We start from the raw sequence: 22,320 nt of genomic DNA, 5'->3' as shown, positions 1-22,320 counted from the left end.
AGACAAGGTTTGTATACAGAGTAACCTTCTCTTAAACAGGTTGCCTACCAAGCCTTTTACCCGCGTTTGATTTCAGAGCATCCTTCCCTTAAGAGTTGCCTGCCAAGGCTAAAGAGTCTCTTCTCCCCTAATGTGTGCAGGCAAGGAAGTCACACCCTGAAGTAAATGTTGCCAAAAAAAGGTTGGTCAAGTCATTGTTTTTATTTTCCTATTACTTATGTAAACAACATTCAACATATGTACAATGTGGTAAAAATAAACCTGATTCATATTATTGGTCTCTATAGCTTTTGTTTACTTTCGTGGTTCCTTGCTGACGTGTCTCGCATTACAGCTGTAGACTCGCCAGATTATGGTACATTGCTTGTTTCTTTGTATATGCTACTTATGATCTCCCTTTGTATGTTATATGTTTTGTGTATATTCTTGGTTATATTGTCTTTCATAAGGAGTGATTTATGTACCTTCTTAGTTAACACAAGTGTTTATTTATGTTTATGTCTGTGTTCAACAACGTGTTTGTTTTATTTGCAGTTTACTACTGTAGTGGAATTGTTTGCTGAATAAAACCTTGATTCTGGTTACACCGGGTTTACTTCAATTTATTCAGCAAAACAATTCAATCGCAATGGAACGGCTTCTACGCCCTCCCTGGTTCGAGGTGGACCCTGACTCTGCCCAGGCCGCCAAGGAGTGGACACACTGGCTGAGGATGTTTACAAACTTCGTTCAATCAGTGCAGCTGACTACCCCTATGCTTGACAAACTGGTTCTTCTCACTAACTATGTGGCTCCTAGTGTGTATGATTTTATTTCTGAGTGTGAGACTTATGAGAAGGCTGAAGAGGTTCTGACATCTTTGCACGTGAAACCAAAGAATGAAATATTTGCCAGACATTTACTTGCCACTCGCAGGCAAAACTCAGGTGAGTCCCTGGATCAGTTCCTGCAGGCACTGAAGCTACTTGCTAAGGACTGCCAATTCAAAAGTGTAACTGCGGAGGAAGCGTGTGACAGTTATGTTCGGGATGCCTTCATTAATGGTTTGGTCTCGTGTGCAATACGCCAGCATCTGTTGGAGAATAGGACACTGAACCTAAATACTGCTTATGAACAGGCCCGCACTCTGGAAATGGCCCAGAAGCATTCCGCCTCCTCCTCTTCAGCAGAACCTGTCAATGCTGCTTTGTCAGCAGTGAGTCGAGAGGAGGAATCAGCTAGTCTGTTTCTGCTGCTACTTCTGGTGCTCGATGCTTTTTTTGTGGGAACAACCAGCATCCCCGGACTCAGTGTCCTGCTAAAGACGCAGTGTGTTTGAAATGTAAGAAGCAAGGGCATTATACTAGGGTGTGCTGCTCTGTGAAACTGGTGAGTGGCTCTTCTAGCTCAAAACATTCCGCAGCAATGCTAGCTTCAATATTGGGGGCCTCCCCTAAGTGTCTTGAAAAATCCATAACACCTCTCAAGCTTAATGGTAGCTCTATCAGTGCCCTTATTGATACTGGGAGTTCAGACAGCTTTGTGCGTCATGATGTAGTGTACCTAAACAAACTAACTATGTCTCCAGAACATGGAAAAGTCTCTATGGCTGATGAATCCTTGTCCTCAAACATCTTAGGTCTGTGCACTGTGGACTAGGAATTGCAAGGAGAGACTTATCACGGTGTTGAACTCAAGGTGTTACAAAGCTTATGTAGTGATGTGATACTAGGGCATGACTTCCTGAGGAAACATTCTGGTCTGGAAATGGATTTTGGAGGAGAAAAACCTCCCTTGAAGATATGTTCACTAGGTGTTGTTAAGGTGACCCCTCCTTTCCTTTTTAAGAACCTGACACCAGATTGTAAACCAGTGGCTAATAAGTCAAGATTATACTCCTTGAGTGACAAGAAGTTCACTGAAGCCGAGACTGAGCGTATGATGTCGGAAGGAATAATAAGGCCTAGTAATTCTCCTTGGAGGGCTCAAGTGCTGGTGACATCAGGGGAGAATCAAAAAAGGAGGATGGTTATAGATTACTCTCGTACCATAAACAGGTTCACTGAGCTTGATGCCTACCCCCTGCCAAATATTGATGAGATGGTGAACAACATTGCACGGTACAAGGTGTTCAGTACCTTAGATCTGAAAAGTGCTTACCATCAGGTTGCAATAAGAGAAGAAGAGAGACTGTACTCTGCATTTGAAGCTGGGGGCAAACTTTATGAGTTCAGTTGCATTCCATTTGGAGTGAAAAATGGAGTAGCAGCTTTTCAATGTGTGCTTGACGAAATCCTTAAAAAAGAAAAAGTAGGTGGTACTTTTGCTTATGTTGACAATGTTACTGTGTGTGGTGAGACAGAGGAGGAGCATGACCAGAATTTACGGAGGTTTTTGAAGGTGGCTGAGGAGTACAACCTCACTCTAAACCACAACAAGTGTGACTTCAAAGTCAGATCCATTAAATTACTTGAGTATCCAGTAACGGATGGGGAAATCAAACCCGATCCGGAATGCTTGCAACCACTGTGGAACCTTTCACCCCCTAAAGATGCAGCTTCTCTTCGCATGACCATGGGATTGCTTGCACATTACTCAAGATGGATACCAAATTTTTCAGAGAAAATCTGCCCTCTCACACAAGCCAATGGTTTTCCTTTGTCCACTGAAGTACTGCTAGCTCTCTGGAACTTGAAGAAAGACATTTCTAGTGCGGTGGTAATGGCCATTGATCCCTCCTCTCTTTTCACTGTGGAAACGGACGCCTCTGATCATGCGATAGCAGCTACTCTGACACAGAATGATCGCCCAGTGGCTTTCTTTTCCCACACTCTCACTCGCAGTGAACAAGGACATTCCTCAGTGGAAAAGGAAGCTTATGCCATAGTGGAGGCATTGAGGAAGTGGAGACACTACTTAATTGGACACCACTTCAAGCTCATCACTGACCAACGTACTGTAAAGTTTATGTTTGACTCTAAATCAAACAGTAAAATAAAGAATGACAAAATAGTGAGGTGGCGAGTTGAACTCTCATGTTTTCACTATGACATAGTATACCATCCAGGAACAGAGAACATACCAGCTGATGCTCTCTCCCGCATCTGTGGTGCCACTACTTCAGATAAACTCTGAGAACTTCATGAAATCCTATGTCACCCTGGGATATCTCGTATGATGCATTTTGTCACCAGCTGATGCTCTCTCCTGCATCTGTGGTGCCACTACTTCAGATAAACTCTGAGAACTTCATGAAATCTTATGTCACCCTGGGATATCTCGTATGATACATTTTGTCCGGGGGCAGAATCTACCTTACTCGGTAGAAGAAGTGAGGAAAATTACCACCTCTTGCCAAGTGTGTTTAGAGCTCAAACCTCGATTCATGAAATCCTCAGGACAACTGATCAAAGCAACCCAGCCATTCAAGAGGTTGAACTTAGATTTCAAAGGCCCAGTTCCCTCTCAATCTAGAAACAAGTACCTCCTCACAGTTGTGGATGAATTTTCAAGGTTCCCGTTTGTTTTCCCTTGTGCTGATATGACCACTAGAACTGTCATCAGTTGTTTGGTGCAACTTTTTGCTTTGTTTGGCATGCCAGCGTACATCCACACTGACAGGGGTGCATGTTTTATGTCTGAAGAGCTGAAGGATTTCCTGATGAAGAAAGGAAATCGCACTACACCTTATAACCCTAAAGGGAATGATCAGGGTGAAAAATATAACGGAGTTATATGGAAAACTCTGACATTAGCCCTTAAGACAAGGAACCTTGATGTGTCTCAGTGGGAAACTTTTCTCCCAGATGCTCTCCATTGTATACGCTCCTTGTTATGCACTTCCACGAACTGTACTCCTCATGAGCGCCTTTTCCTGCATAGTAGACATCTTGCTCCTATGGCTAGTGACAACCGTGAAAGTACAGATACTGGGGTTCCTGTATCTCAGTCTGAGGTTCCTGAGGAATTGTCAGATGCGAATGCTCCTTAGGAGATTGCACGCGGTCTCTCCCATGTGGATATTGCTCCTCAGCATGACACTCTTCAGGAATCCTGTACAGTCCCTCAACAGGTAGCCTCACCTCCTCCACTTCGAAGGTCAGAGAGAGTGAGGCAACCTCCAAAGTACCTTCAGGAATACTCCACGTGAACTTAACTGAGAAGGGAAGAATGTGGTAAAAATAAACCTGATTCATATTATTGGTCTCTATAGCTTTTGTTTACTTTCGTGGTTCCTTGCTGACGTGTCTCGCATTACAGCTGTAGACTCGCCAGATTATGGTACATTGCTTGTTTCTTTGTATATGTTACTTATGATCTCCCTTTGTATGTTATATGTTTTGTGTATATTTTTGGTTATATTGTCTTTCATAAGGAGTGTGATTTATGTACCTTCTTAGTTAACACAAGTGTTTATTTATGTTTATGTCTGTGTTCAACAACGTGTTTGTTTTATTTGCAGTGTACTACTGTAGTGGAATTGTTTGCTGAATAAAACCTTGATTCTGGTTACACCAGGTTTACTTCATACATATTTCATGTGCAGTCTCTATGGATTACTTGTAGGTGATGATACACTTACTTGATAAGTACTGTGGTTTGTTTAGGCTACGCTGTTGTGACAAGGTTCCTGAGTGAGACTAATTCTACTGTCATTTTTGATGTGTTGAATATAAAACACATTTAGTAAATACAGAAATTTTGAATAACTCTAGGTTTCAGCCAGGATAAGCATTCAGGGAAATTTCAGAAGAAAAATTCAAGGAGAACCAAAAGATATTCAACTATTGTATTTTTTCACTTTACAGGAAAATATAAGTACCAAGTATCATCATCATCAAACACAAGGCCCTCAGGTTCTAATAGATCCATAACAATCTGAGAAGGATCCTACTGGTGCCAGGCTTAATACTCCAAAAACACTAGAGCAGAATGGGAATGATCTGAAATATATTCTCCAGACTTTTCTATGAATAACTGAAGCTGAGCTAGTGCAGTAAAAGGCATAGGAGAGCTGGCATAAGTGCTATCAAGCACATGAATAGCAGAGGATATGCTATAATAACAGGGCCTGCCAGGTACCAAAATATGATCAGACATGCAGCATTCTTCACAACACTCAAAAGTATTGTTGCATACCAATGATGTCACATGTGAACCATAATTCCCTCTGGACAGGTACCCAAGACTGAGAATATGTGGGACATATGGGGAGTGACAAATCTTCCAGTTTTACCTCTGGTAAAGTATGAGAAAAAGAGGAAGTTCTCCTCTCTTGAGATGAACATGTAGACAATGGGTCACAAGCATGCTCATAAACCTCTGAGCCATCCTCCTACCATAGCAACCTGATGCATATGTGAGTGTACATCACTCTCTCACTTCTGCAAAATTTTCAAGGCTTTCTGTGAGTCTTTCATCATGGATTCTACTATGAGAGGGAGGGGTTGAGGACAACTAAGAAGAGGAGGATGAGACACAATTTTGCTCCTTTGTCTTACTCCATCCTTGAGTTTCTTTACTCCTACAAGGTCTGAGAACAAGGTTTACGACAAAGATAAGGAGTACCAGGAAGAGGTGCAACTGCAAGGGTTTCTCCTACAGGAACCACCAAAGTGACAGGAGGGTCAACGGGGCTGGTCTCATAAGCAAGAAAGGGAATATCAGTAACAACAACAAGAATGAGAAGTTACCTGAAATAACCAAAGTAAGCCATACCATCTTAGGATATTTCCAAGAATCCATCTACTTACCCAGAGCAGTCAGTATCAAAAAAGGGTTGGAGAGACTATGAGCATGCGCAGGTACAAGAGGGCATTGCACATTAACCTCTGACCAAATAAACAAGAGGAGAATGAGTAAAAGAATCACTGAAAATGGTGGCAGTATGAGGCATTGAAGATCCCAAAAGGTTTGGTAGTGTCAAAGGGGGAGTATGCCCTCATCCGACTCAATGAAGAAACTGGTAGGCACTTCTTGGCCTTTCTGAACTTCTACTTGTAATACCTTCATTGTAAAGAAGACCAAGCAGTACACACCTCATGGGGAAATTAGGATTGAAAAACCTTCCCTGCAATATGAACAAAAGTAGTGAGATTCAAAAGTACTACATTATTGGGCAACATAAAGTGTCCTCACACACAATCTCGCTAAACACAGTTAATCTTTATGTGGGCAGCATTCCACCACCTATCTGCTACTATTTATTAACCATCCTGTTCCTGAGAGAGCAGTTTCTTAGAACACATTACTCCAGATTCAGTCTGTCCATGACGATATGCAAAATGAGTATATTTATACATGAAAAACTTGTACCTGATGTACACTTTTATACACACTATGCAGACAAGCAAACACTTCTTGGGAAATCTCAGAAAACAACCCTTAGATAAAGTAGTACACATCAACGTATGCCATTGAGTCCTGAGAAATTACTTTTGTCCAAATGGCATTAGCTGAATAGCTTATAACATGCATAAAATGAAAACATGCTCTTGAGCTCCTGAGAAACTTCAGGGGAAATTGAAATTCATAGCATTAATAAAATATTTATGATATTCAAGCTGCCACAAATCTTTTAATGTAAAAATGCTTTACACTTTCACAACTACAAAGACTGTCGTTTTTTCACAAAATCCACAATCAGATCAGCAATTTCATTTTGCGTCTGTGCAACTTTTTGTACCGAGTCTCTTATGCTTAAGAGCAATGAAATTTCATCCATATCTTTCTGCTCCTCTTCATCTTTACAAACTGATATTATTTTCTCCCTATCAGTTTCATCATCCTTTCCTCTTTCTTCATCTTTATCTTCTGATATCATTTTCTCTCTTTCAGTTTCATCATCCTTTCCTCTTTCTTCATCTTTATCTTCTGATATTATTTTCTCTCTTTCAGTTTCATCATCCTTTCCTCTTTCTTCATCTTTATCTTCTGATATTATTTTCTCTCTTTCAGTTTCATCATCCTTTCCTCTTTCTTCATCTCTAGCTTTTCTTTGATATTATTTTCTCTCTTTCAGTTTCATCATCTCCCTTTCCTCTTTATTCATCTTTATATTTGATATTATCTTCTCTCTTTCAGTTTTCATTCCTCTTTCTTATCAGTAATCATTTTCTTCTTTTACTCATGTCCTTTTCTTCTCTTTATCTTCTGATATTATTTTCTTTCTTTCTTTCAATTTCATTCATCTTTTCTTTCCTTTCTTTCTTCATCTCTATCTTCTTTTGGTAACCTTTTTCTCTTTTTGAGAACAGGAGCAGATTTTTCTGAAAAGAAAGCACACTATAAATATCTCTCGAAACATCATTTCTATGCCGCAGCCGTTTCCGAAGTCTATGAATGAAATGCTCTAGCTTTTCAGATCATCCTTTGAAAGGGTATTGTGAATGAATAAGAACAATTCTTCTCCCAATATATATTAATATAAAATAATCACATGATTCTTTTACAGATCAAGTGACATCTGCCAGATATTGTGAGAATCGAGACATTCATCAGATATCACCTGTTCATATTCAAATTATGATCTTTGTTGTTATTTCAACAAGTAACAATTATCTTCCAATAAAAAAGAAAAATGATCTAAATGTTTCTCACGATGATGTTGAAACTGAAACAGCCAAGAGAAGTTGGGGACTTTGTGGGTGTAAATGTAAATGTGTCACAGTGATGCCTTAGGCCAAAACAGCTGAAACTGATGCCACACAAGTTCTGAATTTTTAGTACAAAATTGAATATCTAACAATAATCATAAGAGGCATAAACTATCACCAATAACTGGAGTATTTCAGTTTCCACTACAAGTGCCATGGCAATGCCATTCATTTTTGCTTGGACTCCTCCTACTTGCAAGTTGCAATCACATATGAATTCTCTTAGTCCAGTGAAGCTCATATTGTTTCTAGTTTCATCTATAATAAACAAGAAAATGATGAGAGCGTGCTTACTTCCGCATTCTCGAGCTGTGGTTCTTCAGCTCCTGAATGATTAAGAGTAATAAAAAAACTTCCAAGTCTGCATCTCCTTCAGCTGTGACTCAATCAGCTCCCTGGCCTTAAAATAAATCTATTTTTACCAAAAGGTTTTATTTTTCTCACTATATACAAGATGCATGCATTCCTAAGAGCAAGCATTAATACTATTATCATTACGTATTATTATTGAGTTCTACGAAAACTTTGGGTAACATTTCTAAACTTTCATGGGATTCACCCAAAGGATTTATTTTCATATGAGGGGTGCAAACTTGAACAAGGTAAAGTTAAAAATAAACTGCATAGAGACATGACATACTGCTGGTTGGTTTCCTGTTATCTATCCCCACTACTGGCTCTTTCCTGACTAGGTCTATGAGTGGCTCTCTTGTGGACATCTCCTTTCCTTTCACATCAGGCTACCTCCTGTCTGGGTTCAAATTTGGTGCTTGCTATGCTGAACTCTTCCATAACTAAAGCTACCTTGGACAGCACTCTAAATTATCATCTCGGTGACTAGGACCAGTTCTGATGGACTGTTGACAATGACTGGCTCATTGCAACTTGCTTCTAGGCTGACTGGTTTCCTCTCAGCCAGAACTGAACCTATTCCAGGAAGAGGTCTTTCCCTCACAGCAATCATCTTTCTTTCAGGTCCTGTATTTCTTCTAAGTACATTTCTCACATGAAACAGCTCCTTTCCATATGCTTAACATCCTTGATACATGTACATAGTTACTTTTATCCATTTAGGAACATTTCGACTGCTGACAGGGATCAGCTTATGATCAACTCTTAAGCTACATCATCATCATTGTGGGCTGCCATTATCTGAGCCTGCAAGATGAGTTTATGAGTGCAGAGAATACAGCCTGGCCTGATTCCTTGCATTGCATTGTCAAAGGCTGGAATGTTTAAGAACATGGAAAGGGAAGGGCAAGTTGGTCAGAGAGAGCAGCACATATTTATCTGATTCTATGGCTAAAGAAACCACATGTTCTCCTGACTACCTTTCCCTTCCTATTGCTTTAAGTTTACTAATTAGTGAACTTTACATACTGCTAAAACAGTACTCAATTTGTGGGTTGGTTTTCCAAAGGGAGCGTCATTCCCTCGACATGCAAGAAAAAGCATGCAAGCCATAATGATGAAGGTCATGAACTTATTTAAAGATTCCAACAATTTCACTGAACAATAGCAATAAAAGGATTCTATTTAAATCAGCGGTCTGGTTAATCTACATAGTATTAATAATAATAAAAAAATAAATAAATAAAAAAATAATAGGAAAATGTGCTTTAGTTAATATACAAAAGGGCAAAGTAACAAGGACTGAAGCGATAAAGCTACCAGATGGGAACATCATCAAACACATAGATGAGACGGGATACAAATACCTGGGAATAATGGGAGGGGATATAAAACACCAAGAGATGAAGGACACGATCAGGAAAGAATATATGCATAGACTCAAGGCGATACTCAAATCAAAACTCAACGCCGGAAATATGATAAAAGCCATAAACACATGGGCAGTGCCAGTAATCAGATACAGCGCAGGAATAGTCGAATGAACAGACTATACATAACACGAAAGGAAGGAGGGAGGGGACTACTAAGCATAGAGGACTGCGTCAACATCAAGAATAGAGCACTCGGGCAATACTATATGAAAACTGGTGAAAATACTATATGAAAACTGGTGAAGACAAGTGACTCAAGAGTGCATGGGAAGGACTGATAAAAGTAGACAAAGACCCACAAATATGCAGAGACAGGAGAATGACGAGCAGAACAGAAGAATGGCACAACAAACCAATGCATGGACAATACATGAGACAGACTAAAGAACTAGCAAGCGATGACACATGGCAATGGCTACAGAGGGGAGAGCTCAAGAAGGAAACTGAAGGAATGATAACAGCGGCACAAGATCAACCCCTAAGAACCAGATATGTTCAAAGAACAATAGATGGAAATAACATCTCTCCTATATGTAGGGAGTGCAATACGAAAAATGAAACCATAAACCACATAGCAAGTGAACTAGTACAGAACTAGTACAAAAAGAGGTATGTTTCAGTAGAAAAAGACCTCCACTGGAGCCTGTGCAAGAAACATCAGCTACCTTGCAGTAATAAGTGGTACGAGCACCAACCTGAAGGAGCGATAGAAAATGATCAGGCAAAGATCCTCTGGGACTATGGTATCAGGACAGATAGGGTGATACGTGCAAATAGACCAGATGTGACGTTGATTGACAAAATCAAGAAGAAAGTATCACTCATTGATGTCGCAAAACCATGGGACACCAGAGTTGAAGAGAAAGAAAGGGAAAAAATGGATAAGTATCAAGACCTGAAAATAGAAATAAGAAGGATATGGGATATGCCAGTGGAAATTGTACCCATAATCATAGGAACACTAGGCACGATCCCAAGATCCCTGAAAAGGAATCTAGAAAAACTAGACGCTGAAGTAGCTCCACGACTCATGCAGAAGAGTGTGATCCTAGAAACGGCGCACATAGTAAGAAAAGTGATGGACTCCCAAGGAGGCAGGATGCAACCCGGAATCCCACACTGTAAATACCACCCAGTCGAATTGGAGGACTGTGACAAAAAAAAAAAAAAAAAAAAAAAAAAAAAAAAAACTCTCTCATCCACCTAAATAAGCAATAAGAAAGCAAAGCCAAACAAAACTGCTCTTGCTTCTAAGATGAGGCAGGTAACTCACACAAAAAATCAGCTTCTTTATAAAGAAAAACACCATATAGAAAAATTCGTAAGATATTTGGGAACAAAGTTATAGTTTGTAAGAAAAACAAAACCCTCCCATGAAAATACAATGCACTTATGTTTGGGCAAATTTTACCATATGAATAGCAATGGTTGCTTAAACTCACAGGCATTAAAGGATAAGTAAAAATATTTTTGAAATTCATACGGACATGCAAAGTGCAACAGCTGTTGAATTACTCATGCTCACCTAAGCAAACAAGCTAAAAACTCATAAGTACAACTAACTATTACCAAGCAAAGACTACATCTTGAGTAAAATATCTAATTTACAGTACAAAGTTCAGAGTTCTTTAGGACTTTAATTACAGAACATTATCCTGTATGTACAAAGATAAATCTGAGGAAGATTTAATTTTCCCATAAATAGAGTGACCTCTAGCCAACCTCATGGTCCACAGCATCATGGTATTTGTTTCAAAACATTTTATATACTCTTAATTCCTCTAGCAGTCACACATCCCATTGTAAGTTTTAAAAACGTCTTATAGGGTGCATCAATTTAGCAGCGTGCCTTAAAACCACTGTACGCGGTACTATGGGGGTCTTTGGTTTCAGCAGCCATTTGCCTTTTGCCTTTTGCTTCTCATCCTTTCCTTGTGATCTCTTCCTCTGCTGAGCAATTTCTATGACTATACCCTGTTCCAATTTTCAATCAATATATTGAATGAAACATGATATTGTTTTAATACAATAAAGTTTCATACATACTTACCTGGCAGATATATACTTAGCTAAGACTCCGTCGTCCCCGACAGAAATTCAAATTTCACGCCACTCGCTACCGGTAGGTCAGGTGATCTACCTGCCTGCCCTGGGCGGCAGGACTAGGAACCATTCCCGTTTTCTATCATATTTTCTCTCTTCCACCTGTCTCCTGCGGGGAGGCTGGGTGGGCCATTAATCGTATATATCTGCCAGGTAAGTATGTATGAAACTTTATTGTATTATAACAATATCATTTTTCATACAATGAACTTACCTGTCAGATATACTTAGCTGATTGGCACCCTTTGGTGGAGGGTAAGAGACAGCTAAAATGGAATAGACAGGTAAACAACATATGTTGTAGGTATATCAAGAAAAACCTTGGTTCCTACCTGATAGGTGGTAGACTTCGTGGCTGTAGCCCCGGTAGTCTGCATCACCTCAAGACTTTAGCGAGATATGTTGATCTATGGCTAAGAGTTCTTGTGGGTCTGTCGATGGGTATATGAACCGCTTACTCGGCAGAGCCTGAAAGGACTTTGTCAATGGGTACTGGACCACTTCTATGACAACACACCTTATGAAGGAGCACACAACCAATCCCGACCACCTGATCCTAACCACCATGTTAGTATAAAGAATTGTTCTGAGTTATCCCCGAACTCATTACAAACAACCCATAACTCGAAACTAATACGCATTCATACAAAAATTCTAAAAAAAAAAATTTTTGATACTCCTCTAAAAGATATCACAAGAGTTCCTTACTGAACAACAGTGACTGGCCGCCAGTGCAGCACCGAGCCCTCTTTGTCAGCAGAAATCTAGAACATATCTAGTAGAAGGTATGTACAAAGTTAAGGATTGGTGTTTGCTCCCGTACCCAGTATCGTATCCGCCGATACGAAAGGCCCCAGAGAAAAACATTTCTCGTAGGTCACGCGAACGTCTTTAAGATAGTGAGATGCAAATACCGAATTGCACCTCCAATATGTCGTATCAATGATTTTCTTTAGCGACATATTCTTCTGAAAAGAGAGAGACGTCGCCACTGCTCTACTTCATGAGCTTTTACTCTTAAAAGCGGAAAAAGAGTCGTCAGGACAGAAACTTGTGAGCATCTGTAATGACGCTCCTTATGAAGAAAGCTAATGCATTCTTAGACATGATTCTTTGTGGGGTCCTTAATCGAACACCAAAGACCTTGCCTAGAGCCTCCCATTTGTTTCCTTCCTTTGTAAGTAGAACTTCAAGGCTCTTACAGGGCAAAGAGACCTTTCTGTTTCTCTACCCACTAAACTCGATAAGCCTTTAATCTCGAATCTCTTGGGCCAGGGATTCGAGGCGTTTTCATTTTTCGCTAGAAAAAGTGTTCTAAACGAGCAGAAGGCCGAGTCTCTGTTAAAGCCGACTTCATCTTCAAGGGCGTGAAGTTCACCAATTCTTTTGGCTGTCGCCAAAGATAGGAGAAACAAGCATTTCCTCGTTAAATCCTAAACGAAGCTAAATGAGGAGGCTCGAATCTGTCAGACGAAAGGAACTTGAGAACTACATCCAGGTTCCAGCTGGGAGGAGTTAGTTCCTTAGATTTTGTTGTTTCAAACGATCTAATCAAGTCGTGCAGATCTTTATCAGCAATCTCTAGGTCTCTGTTTCTGAAGACTGCCGAAAGCATGCTCCTGTATCTTTGATAGTCGATACAGATAAGTGAGAGTCCTCTCTCAGGCAACAAAAGGAAATCAGCGATTTCGGTTATAGAAGTACTGGAGAGGACAACTTCTTAGACTTACACCACCTTCTAAAAAACCTCCCACTTAGACTGATAAACTCGTCTAGTGGAAGCTCTGCGGGCTCTAGCGATAGCGCTTGCAGCTTCGCGAGAAAACCCCCTCGCTCTGACAAGTCTTTCGATAGTCGAAAGGCAGTCAGAGCGAGAGCGGGAGGTTTTGATGAAACCTCTCGAAGTGTGGCTGTCTGAGAAGATCCATCCTTCTTGGAAGGGATCTGGGAAGTCTACTGTCCACTCCAGCACCTCTGCAAAACCAATCTTTTGTGCTGGCCAAAACGGGCTATCAGGGTCATTCTTGTTCCGTTGGACGCTACAAACTTTCTCAACACTTGCCCCAGGATTTGAAAGGGGGAAAAGCGTACACGTCTACATGAGACCAGTCTAGCAGGAAGGCGTCGACCACGAGAGCTCTTGGGTCTTCCACCACTGAGCAAAAAGACTTCCAGCCTTTTGGAAAGGAATGTGGCGAAACAGATCTACATGAGGAGTGCCCCAAAGATCCCAAAGACTCTGACACACCTCTGAATGAAGGGATCCATTCTGTGTGAAGGACCTGGCTTCTCCTGCTCAGTCTGTCCGCCCTGACGTTTCTCGTACCCTGAACAAATCTTGTCAGGAGGGAGATGTTCCTCTGGGAGGTCCAAAGTAGCAGATCTCTTGCTATTTCGTATAGGAACAAGGAGTGTGTTCCTCCTTGCTTCCGAATGTAGGACAGGGCGGTAGTGTTGTCCACATTCACTTGGACCACACTGTTTGCCACAAAAGGTTCGAAGAACTTTAGAGCCAAGTGAACTGCCAGAAGTTCTTTTGCAATTTGTGCGCCAGGACACCTGTGCTGCCTTCCAGGTGCCTGACACTTCTCTCGGTCCTAGTGTTGCTCCCCAACCCCAACCCTTCTCCGATGCGTCTGAATATAACACTCGGCTTGGGTTCGGAACTTCCAGAGAAATTCCCTTGTTCTCTTTTAGAGGGGGACAACCACCATTGCAGGTGTGGTTTCATTCCATTGGAAGGAGAAAACTGTCGAGAGAAGTCCCGTCTTCCAATTCCAAGATCTCCTTAGGAAAAAACTGAAGAGGACGAAGATGAAGTCTTCCTAGAGGAAAGAACTGTTCGAGCGAGGAAAGGGTCCCTAGAAGGCTTAACCATTCCCTCGCCGAAGTTCGTCTTTCCCTAAGAAGAGAGAGACTTTCTCCAAGCCTCTCACGATTCTCTCTTGCGAAGGAAATACTCGAAAACCCCGAGAATCCATCTGAATCCAGATAGACTAAGTTCTGTCTGGGGATCAGTTGTGACTTCTCGAGGTTCACGAGTAGTCCCAACGCCTTTATCAGGTCTAGGGTCAAAAAAAGGTCCTCCAAACACTGTCTCTCTGTTCTGGCCCTGATGAGCCAATCGTCCAGATATAGAGAGATGTTGACGCCTTTGAGGTGAAGAAACCTCGCCACATTCTTCATGGTTTGTGAAGACCTGAGGAGCTGTGGACAGGCCGAAACACAAGGCCCTGAACTGAAAGATCCTTCCCCCGTCATGAAACGGAGGTACTTCTTCGAGAAGGGTGAATCGGGACATGAAAATAAGCGTCCTGGAGATCCAGCGACACCATCCAATCTCCTTGACGTAAAGCCGCAAGACTGAGGCCGAAGTCTCCATAGAGAACTTCTCCTTTAGAACGAACTTGTTCAGAGCGCTGACATCTAGTACTGGTCTCCAGGCCCCCGAGGCTTTCGCAACCAGAAAAAGACGATTGTAAAACCCCGGAGAGTTTGCTCCAGAAAAATAATTCTATAGCTCGTTTGTCCCACATTTGATTCACCATCAGACGAAGAGTTATCCCTCAGTACAGGGTCCCTGTATCCGGCTGACAGTTCCCGCGGAATAGTCGTTAGGGGAGGACTGTCCTGGAAGGGGATAAGATATCCCTTCCCTGATTATGGACATCGAAGAGGCGTCCGAGTTTATGAATGTCCAGGCGTCTGCAAATTCGAGAAGCCTGGCACCCACTGGTGTTTGGAGGTTGTCTGTCTCACTTCCCTTTAATTAAAGGGACGGGAAGAAGCTTACCTCTCCTCTCAGACCTCTTCTCTTAGGGGGAGCTATGGAGGGAGGGCCTCCTCGAAAGGGCTGAACAGTAGAAGTCGGTCCTTTCTTGTCAACCGCAACTAGGGGGGGGGGGTCTCTCTTCCTTCTGCAGTGTAAGAGAAGATCCTGTGTCGCCTTCTCAGTCAGAGAGTGAGAAATGTCCTTCACTAACTGAGAAGGAAACAAGAAGTCTGACATGGGAGCGAAAACCAGGGCTGCCCTCTCTGTAGGGAGAAACCGCCTTGGTTAAGAAGGCACTAAAAATACTCTCTTCTTAAGGAGTACCGCTCCAAAGAGAGAGGAGACTTCTCCCGATCCGTCTTGTACTGCCTTGTCAATACATGACAGAATACTAAGATGACTTCGGGGTCTAGACCTTCCGAGTCATGAGCCTTCTTAGACATCACCCCACCCAAGGGACCAGTCTAGGAAATTAAACACTTCCAAAATATGAAGAGGCCCTTGAGGAGATGATCAGTCTCAGAAATCGCCCAAGTCACACGAGCTCCATTCAAAGCGTGTCTCCGCGATGAATCAACCAAGGTTGAAAAGTCCGTTTCAGCCGACGCTGGAGAGAAAGGCCCATGTTCTCCCCAGTTCGGTACCAGACACCTCTTTTTACCAGAAAGTATGGCTGGAGGCATACAGAAGGTGGTTCTGCCCGATCCTTGCCCTTTCTTCGACAACATCCACTTGTCAAGAGACTGTAAAGCTCTTTTCATAGAGATCGTAGGTCTCATCTTCAAAACTGACGAAGACTTCGGTACGATCGCACTCGAAAACAGTGATCGAGGCGAAGGAGGAGCCGCAGGAGTCAACGAATCTCCATACTCCTGCAAAGAAGGTCCGTCAAAACTCTATAGTTGAGAGCCTTCTCTACCGTTAACCTCGTCTTCCGAATCTACTTCCACACCGTGCGGAGAATCGGCTTGAAAAACGAGAGGATCTTCACCAAGTTCTCTCTCTACTGGTGACAAACTCCTACTAGGAGAGGGACTCATAGAGTGAACAGATTCTCTCTCAAGTCTACTAGTAGTCTCGCGTCTGCTTGACTTCTCACGCCTGTCAAGCTCTTCGCGCTTGGCTGGCCCTCGCGCTTCTCGCTTGGCTGGCGCTCGCGCTTGCTGGCTGGAGCTTGCTTGCTTTGCTTGGCTCGGGCATCTCGCGCCTGGCTGACGCCTCGCGCTTAGCTGACTCCTCGCGCCTGGCTGGCGCCTCGCGCTTGGCTGACTCCTCGCGCCTGGCTGGCGCCTCGCGCCTGGCGTGAGCCTGAGTATCCTTGTCTAGAGCAACTCGCTCGGATAGACTCTGACGCCTGAAAGAATCTTCGCGCCTGGAAGACGTCTCGCGCTTGTAAGGCTCTTCATGCCTGAAGGACGCTTCACGTCTGGCAGGCGAACGAAGACGAGACTTCTTAATAGGAAGTCTAGCGTCCTTCTTGCGAGGGGGGATCCCTCGAAAGAACTCCAACCAAAGAGGGCTAACTGTTCTTGTACAGCTAGCAATATCCTCTTGGAAGCCACACCAGCGTCCTCTTCAATAGAAGAAGCAGGAGAACTCGAAGGAGTGCGATCCTCAACTACCGATCGAGGAGGCGTCGAGACCATCTTAGCCTTCTTGATAGAAGAGGGGGCTTCCTCCGAGAAGCGCTCCGGGCTCGAGTCAAACGCGCGTTCTTTCCAGTGCCTTTTCAGTGGCCTAGAAAGATCCGAGTCCTTCCACCCTCGTTTAGGTGAAGGAGAAACCGGACGACAAGAAAACAATCTCGTAGGACGCTTCTATTAAAGCGGTCCTGAGCAGACTGTAGCGAAACAGAACCTGCTGAAGGGACGCTGACCGTTGGGGATTCCCCACAACCTCCGTACGACTTTCGACTTTCCTTCTCCTCTGGGTATGTGAGTTTGGAAGAGGTCTAGGCCTGGGAGCATCGCAGGGACGGCCAGACGCCCCCTCCACAACACTGGGAACACTCACTTCACGAAGTAATTCACTATCACTTCCCTTACCTTGCATGGCCGCCATTTTTGTCTTCATCTTACGAAGAGAAGCCTTCAGATTGGCGATTTCAGAAGCCGAATCCGAATGCAAAGCCTGTGAGGGTTCAGATACATAGGGAGAATCAAAATCATTAATAACAGGAGAGTTAGACTCAGAAAAAGGCTCAATAGGCCTTGTACTCACACCCTTTTGTGCAGCCCGTCTAATTCTATCCCTCTCTAACTTCTTCAACTAAGAAGTTAGAGTCTTCCATTCATTAGCATTCAACTTTTCACACTCAATACAGGTGTTAGCTAAAGAACAGTCAAACCCCCTACACTTACGACATACAGTGTGAGGATCAACCGAAGCCTTCGGTATCCTCACCTTGCAGCCTACATTCACACACACTCTCACACTAACACTTGAATCAGACATTCTATCAGAAAAATCAAAAGCAAGTCCAAATCCAGTCCACGGTAGTGAATGCCAAAACAACGATCCAGTACGTCACCAAGAAATCCAAAATAGATGATCAAAAAGTCTTGAAAAGCGAATTCCAGTCAGGAGGTAGTAACAACAATGTTGATACCACCGGCGACAGAGAAAATATGATAGAAAACGGGAATGGTTCCTAGTCCTGCCGCCCAGGGCAGGCAGGTAGATCACCTGACCTACCGGTAGCGAGTGGCGCGAAATTTGAATTTCTGTCGGGGACGACGGAGTCTTAGCTAAGTATATATCTGACAGGTAAGTTCATTGTATGAAAAAATCCTTTAAGCAAGTCCTGTGAGTTTAGAAATGAATCGGTTGTCTTGTACACTGATTCAAAATATATTAAAAATCTGAAGCCACTGGAAGATGGTGGTTTATAATACTGTATATAGTATATAAAGAATATAGTATATAAAGAATATAGCAATACCATACCTTCAGCTATAACAGATGAATCACCACTGGATGCATCCTTTAATTCAGACTGGTTCAACTCAAAGGCATATTCCTCACTGTTTGATAGCACATTCAATTCAAGCTGGTTCACCTTTGAGGTATGTCCTTCAACACAATCAGGATCTTTGCTATCACTGACAGAAGGATTATCACCCTCTAAGAATTCTAAAAAAAAAAAAAAAAAAAAAAAAAAAAAAAAAAAAAAAAAAAAAAAAAAAAAAAAAAAAAAAAAAAAAAAAAAAAAAAAGTCTTCAGATTCCAAATGCTAGGGCAGTTTCTGTTACATTAAGTAATGCAAACATACATAAAAGAGTATCTACTGATTTGTTGTCCTTCAAAGAACTGTCCACAAGCTTTCTTGTATATAAGTTTGAAGAGCATTTCTTGCAATCATATAAAAAGAAAAAGACATTTTATGTTTACAAGATTTCCACCTGGCTTTTGATCTTTTACACACAATATGGGTGGGTTAGATTATATCACAGGTTTCAATGAAAAGTAGTCCAAGTACTTGTTGGGAACATCTTAAGTAGCAACAGAAGGAGGAGGTCATTTTGCCGATCATCGGATCTTAACACTTGATATAACAAAAGTTCTTATGTAACATAAAGACAGTGCAATTTTCCAAGCATCATGGGCTCTCATGCAGGAGACAGACTCATCCCCCTCACAAGATAACAAGCGATCCTTGTTTGATACCAAAAAAAGGAAAAAAAGAATTTCCTTGAACACCTTCTCCCTCTGCCTACTGAAGCCAGTGAAGATACTATCTTACAAGCCAATGCTGCTCACCTAAACCCATAATGAAGACATGCCTAGCAAGATGTCCATCTGTAATGGAAGGACTCCATCTCAGGCCCACAGAGGGTCTCAAAAGAGAAAGCCATCCTGAAAGTTTAGTCACATGGAGAGCTCAATAAAGACAAGGAACTCTGCTAGCTGCTGCTTAAGAGTGCATCTGGTGAGTGAGACCTCTCTAATGAAGCCAACCATGAAAGATGGGAAACTTCTCCCAAAGTGTCTCTCCAGAGGACCTGCTGGTCTATCTCACCCCTGTAAGAGGAAAAATTTCTCTTGCAAAGGGAAACTGCTCTTCAGCCATGAAATAAAAGCCCCTTCACAGTGGAACTCAGCAGGAGGGACTAACAAATTAAAGTGAGCCTGGAATAAGTCCCTTGATATGTAGCCAAGACATCAACAGATCTGGATTTCAATCAGGTTTGAACAACATGGAGCTGTCAGGGGTATCCTGAGTCCTGAATAGGTCTGCATCATACAGATCAACCAATGGATCAGGAGAGAGGAGGAGAACCTAGATGTCTGAATGTAGTCTCTGGCTAAAAGTCTTAGTTCATTTAGTAGTAATCTCCTCATTGCAGAAAAGTGAAAGAGGACAAGTTCAACCTACCATACGTCGGGTCTATACCAGAGGTGTATTCTGAGCAAAGGGGCCCAATTTGAGTGCTGTGTGTATACTAGTGTGAATTCCTAAGGGATGATAACGATCTGGAAAACTGATTCAAGCAGTTCTGAAGAAAACAAAGTGGGAAGCAAAATAACTGAAGTCCTGTTGGATGGAATTTTTGCATATATACATCCTTCACATCTACAGTACAAAATTGTTCATGGGGGATGATGATCTAGCCTCCTGACCCCTTCTGATTGATAATAAAAATAGAAAAAGGTATGCAACAAGAGCTAAAATAAAAAGAGAGCCACTAATAATTTAGCCAAGTGATTATTAACCTTTGATGTCACTATCAACACTGATTTCCCAACAATGGCAAGTTGTATATCATCTTCCTTTAAAATGATATTGTTAGAATACAATAAAGTTTTGTACATACTTACCCGGCAGATATATACTTAGCTTATGTCTCTGACGTCCGACAGAAATTCGAATTTCGCGGCACACGCTGCAGGTAGGTCAGGTGATCTACCCCCCTGCCGCTGGGTGGCACGAATAGGAACCATTCCCGTTCTAGAACCAGATTCTCTTCCACCTGTCTCCTGAGGGGAGGCTGGGCGGGACCATTCATCTATATATCTGCCGGGTAAGTATGTACAAAACTTTCATTGTATTCTAACAATATCATTTTTGTACATGCAACTTCCCCGGCAGATATATAAGCTGATTGACACCCTTGGTGGTGGGTAAGAGACAACTATTTACTGAATAGACAGGTAAACAACATACGTTGTAGGTAATAAATAAATAAAACCTTCGTTCCTACTTGTTCAGGCGGAAGATTCCATGGCTAATGCCTAGGAATCTGCTTCGCCTCAAGAGCCTCAGCGAGGATGTGACCTATGGCTAAGAGTTCTTGTGGGTCTGTCGATGGGGTCTTATCCATTTACTCGACAGAGCCTCTTACATGACAATATGCCTTTGCCTAGTGCATTAATTAAGGAGCACAACACCGATCCCGATCACCTGATCCTAACACGAGGGTTAGTGCTTAAGTTGAAAAGAGTTATCCCCAAACTCCTTTCAAACAACCCAAAGAAAAAACACGACGTTAAATAAAAATTTAACTCACTAGTTAAGGATCAGTATCGGCTCCCTATCCCAGCAATGTATCCGCAGACACGTATCAACCAGAGAGAAGGATCTCTCGTAGGTTATCTTGACATCCTTCGGATATGGGAAGTCAACACAGTTGCATCTCCCGTATGTGACAGCTAATATGTCCTTATGACATATTGTTAAGGAAAGAACAAGAATACAGAAAAGCTCGCACTTCATGCGCTTTTAATTCTCAGCTGTTTGAAGGAATCATCAATGCACTTGTCAAGTGCTTAGGAGATCACATTGTCTCAAAGAAGGCCAGGGCATTCTTTGATATAGATCTCTTCTGGGTGAAGGCTGGAGCCTGGCTAGCGCTTCGTGCCTGGCAGGCGCCTAGCGCCTGTCTAGCGCCTCACCGCTGGACTTGGAGCCTGGCGAATGGACGCCTAGAGCCTGGCTGGAGCCTTGCGCCTGGAATGGGCCCTAGAGCCTGGTGGAGCCTGCGGCCTGGCGCGCACCTGGCTGGCGCCTCGCGCCTGGCTGGCGCCTGATTGGCTCCTCCTCCTGGCTAGCGCCTCGCGCCTGGCTGGATGCTGGAGCCTTGCGTCTGGCTGGCGCCTTGCGCCTGGAGCTTGGCAGAAGACTTCATGATTAATGTCTATGAGTCTGCATGCCTCAAGAGTTTCAGCGAGGTAGGGACCTATGACTGACACCCTTCTGGATCATGTCAATGGGGCTAGCCCGCTTACACGACAGAGCCTTCTCGGATCGTTGCCAATGGGGGCTGACCCACTTACATGGCAGAGCCTTACCTGTATCATATCAATGGGGACTAGCCCTCTTACATGACAGCAGCTTTAGGTTTCTCTTTACTGGAAGGAGCCTTGCGCCTGGATGGATCCTCAATCCTGACTGGAGCCTAGCCTTGAAGGAGCCTGGCTGGCTTCTAGAGCCTGGCTGGCTCCTAGAGCCTGGCTGGCGCCTCGCGCCTGGCTTGGCTCCTCCACACTTGCTGGAGCTTCGAGCTTGGAAGAGTCTCTAGGCTGTCTGGCGATGTCCACATCGGACACTCTATCTGTACGATTTGTTCGCCTCTGGCGCATTTGCGCCAGGTTGGAGGCCCGCCCGTCCTTCTCAGTATCCGACCATGACAGAGTTCCTTGGAACTGTCCGCCTCTGGCGTTTTTTTCGCCTGTATTGGCATTTGGCGCCTGGCTGGCGCTACATTGTCCGAGAGTCCTGAACAACCACATAGTCTATCAGGAGACTGGGGAAGGGTGGAAGAAATTCTTCCCCTTTGAGCTTTTGGCCCCTGGCAAGGGGAGGTGATTGTAGTCAGCTACATCCAGTAGACGACAGGATATCTAACAATACAAGAGAGAAGAGTCTTCCTCCGAGGAGGATCCTTCATGAATACTTCCTTTGCTAACGAGATCTCTTCTTACATGTTGATGAGGTTCCTCGTTGCAGAATCTTCCCTATCCTTGCCCGAAGGAAGGGAAGGAGTCTGGAAGTCGAGGAGACTCCGAGCTGAAATTGGGCGGAACTGAT

At 43.0% G+C, this 22,320-nt stretch overlaps 2 protein-coding genes across 11 annotated transcripts in view; one reads left to right on the top strand and one right to left on the bottom strand.

Moving 5' to 3' along the window:
* Nucleotides 1-628: 628 nt before the first annotated feature.
* Nucleotides 629-1,318, top strand: LOC135224883 (uncharacterized). The gene has a single exon (XM_064264206.1). The coding sequence runs from the start codon at nucleotides 629-631 to the stop codon at nucleotides 1,316-1,318; it is 690 nt and encodes a 229-aa protein (XP_064120276.1).
* Nucleotides 1,319-6,514: 5,196 nt separating this feature from the next.
* Nucleotides 6,515-22,320, bottom strand: part of LOC135224677 (serine/threonine-protein kinase prpf4B-like) — a 282,228-nt gene continuing 266,422 nt past the window's right edge. For 9 of the 10 annotated variants that reach the window (XM_064263917.1, XM_064263923.1, XM_064263922.1 and 6 more), the window contains exons 3-5: nucleotides 18,240-18,425; nucleotides 7,199-7,247; nucleotides 6,515-6,968 (exon numbers count right to left, since the gene is read on the bottom strand). In XM_064263917.1, the coding sequence (XP_064119987.1) occupies nucleotides 6,587-6,968; nucleotides 7,199-7,247; nucleotides 18,240-18,425 (617 nt within the window). In that variant the 3' untranslated portion in view covers nucleotides 6,515-6,586. Of the gene's footprint in view, nucleotides 6,969-7,195; nucleotides 7,248-18,239; nucleotides 18,426-22,320 lie in introns of all 10 variants that reach the window. The other variant, XM_064263925.1, reaches the window with a different exon arrangement.

Source organism: Macrobrachium nipponense, chromosome 12 (genome assembly GCF_015104395.2).
Source record: "Macrobrachium nipponense isolate FS-2020 chromosome 12, ASM1510439v2, whole genome shotgun sequence".
NCBI lineage: Eukaryota > Metazoa > Arthropoda > Malacostraca > Decapoda > Palaemonidae > Macrobrachium > Macrobrachium nipponense.
Note: the sequence above shows the minus strand (reverse complement) of the source record. Positions and strands in the feature narration are given on the sequence as shown.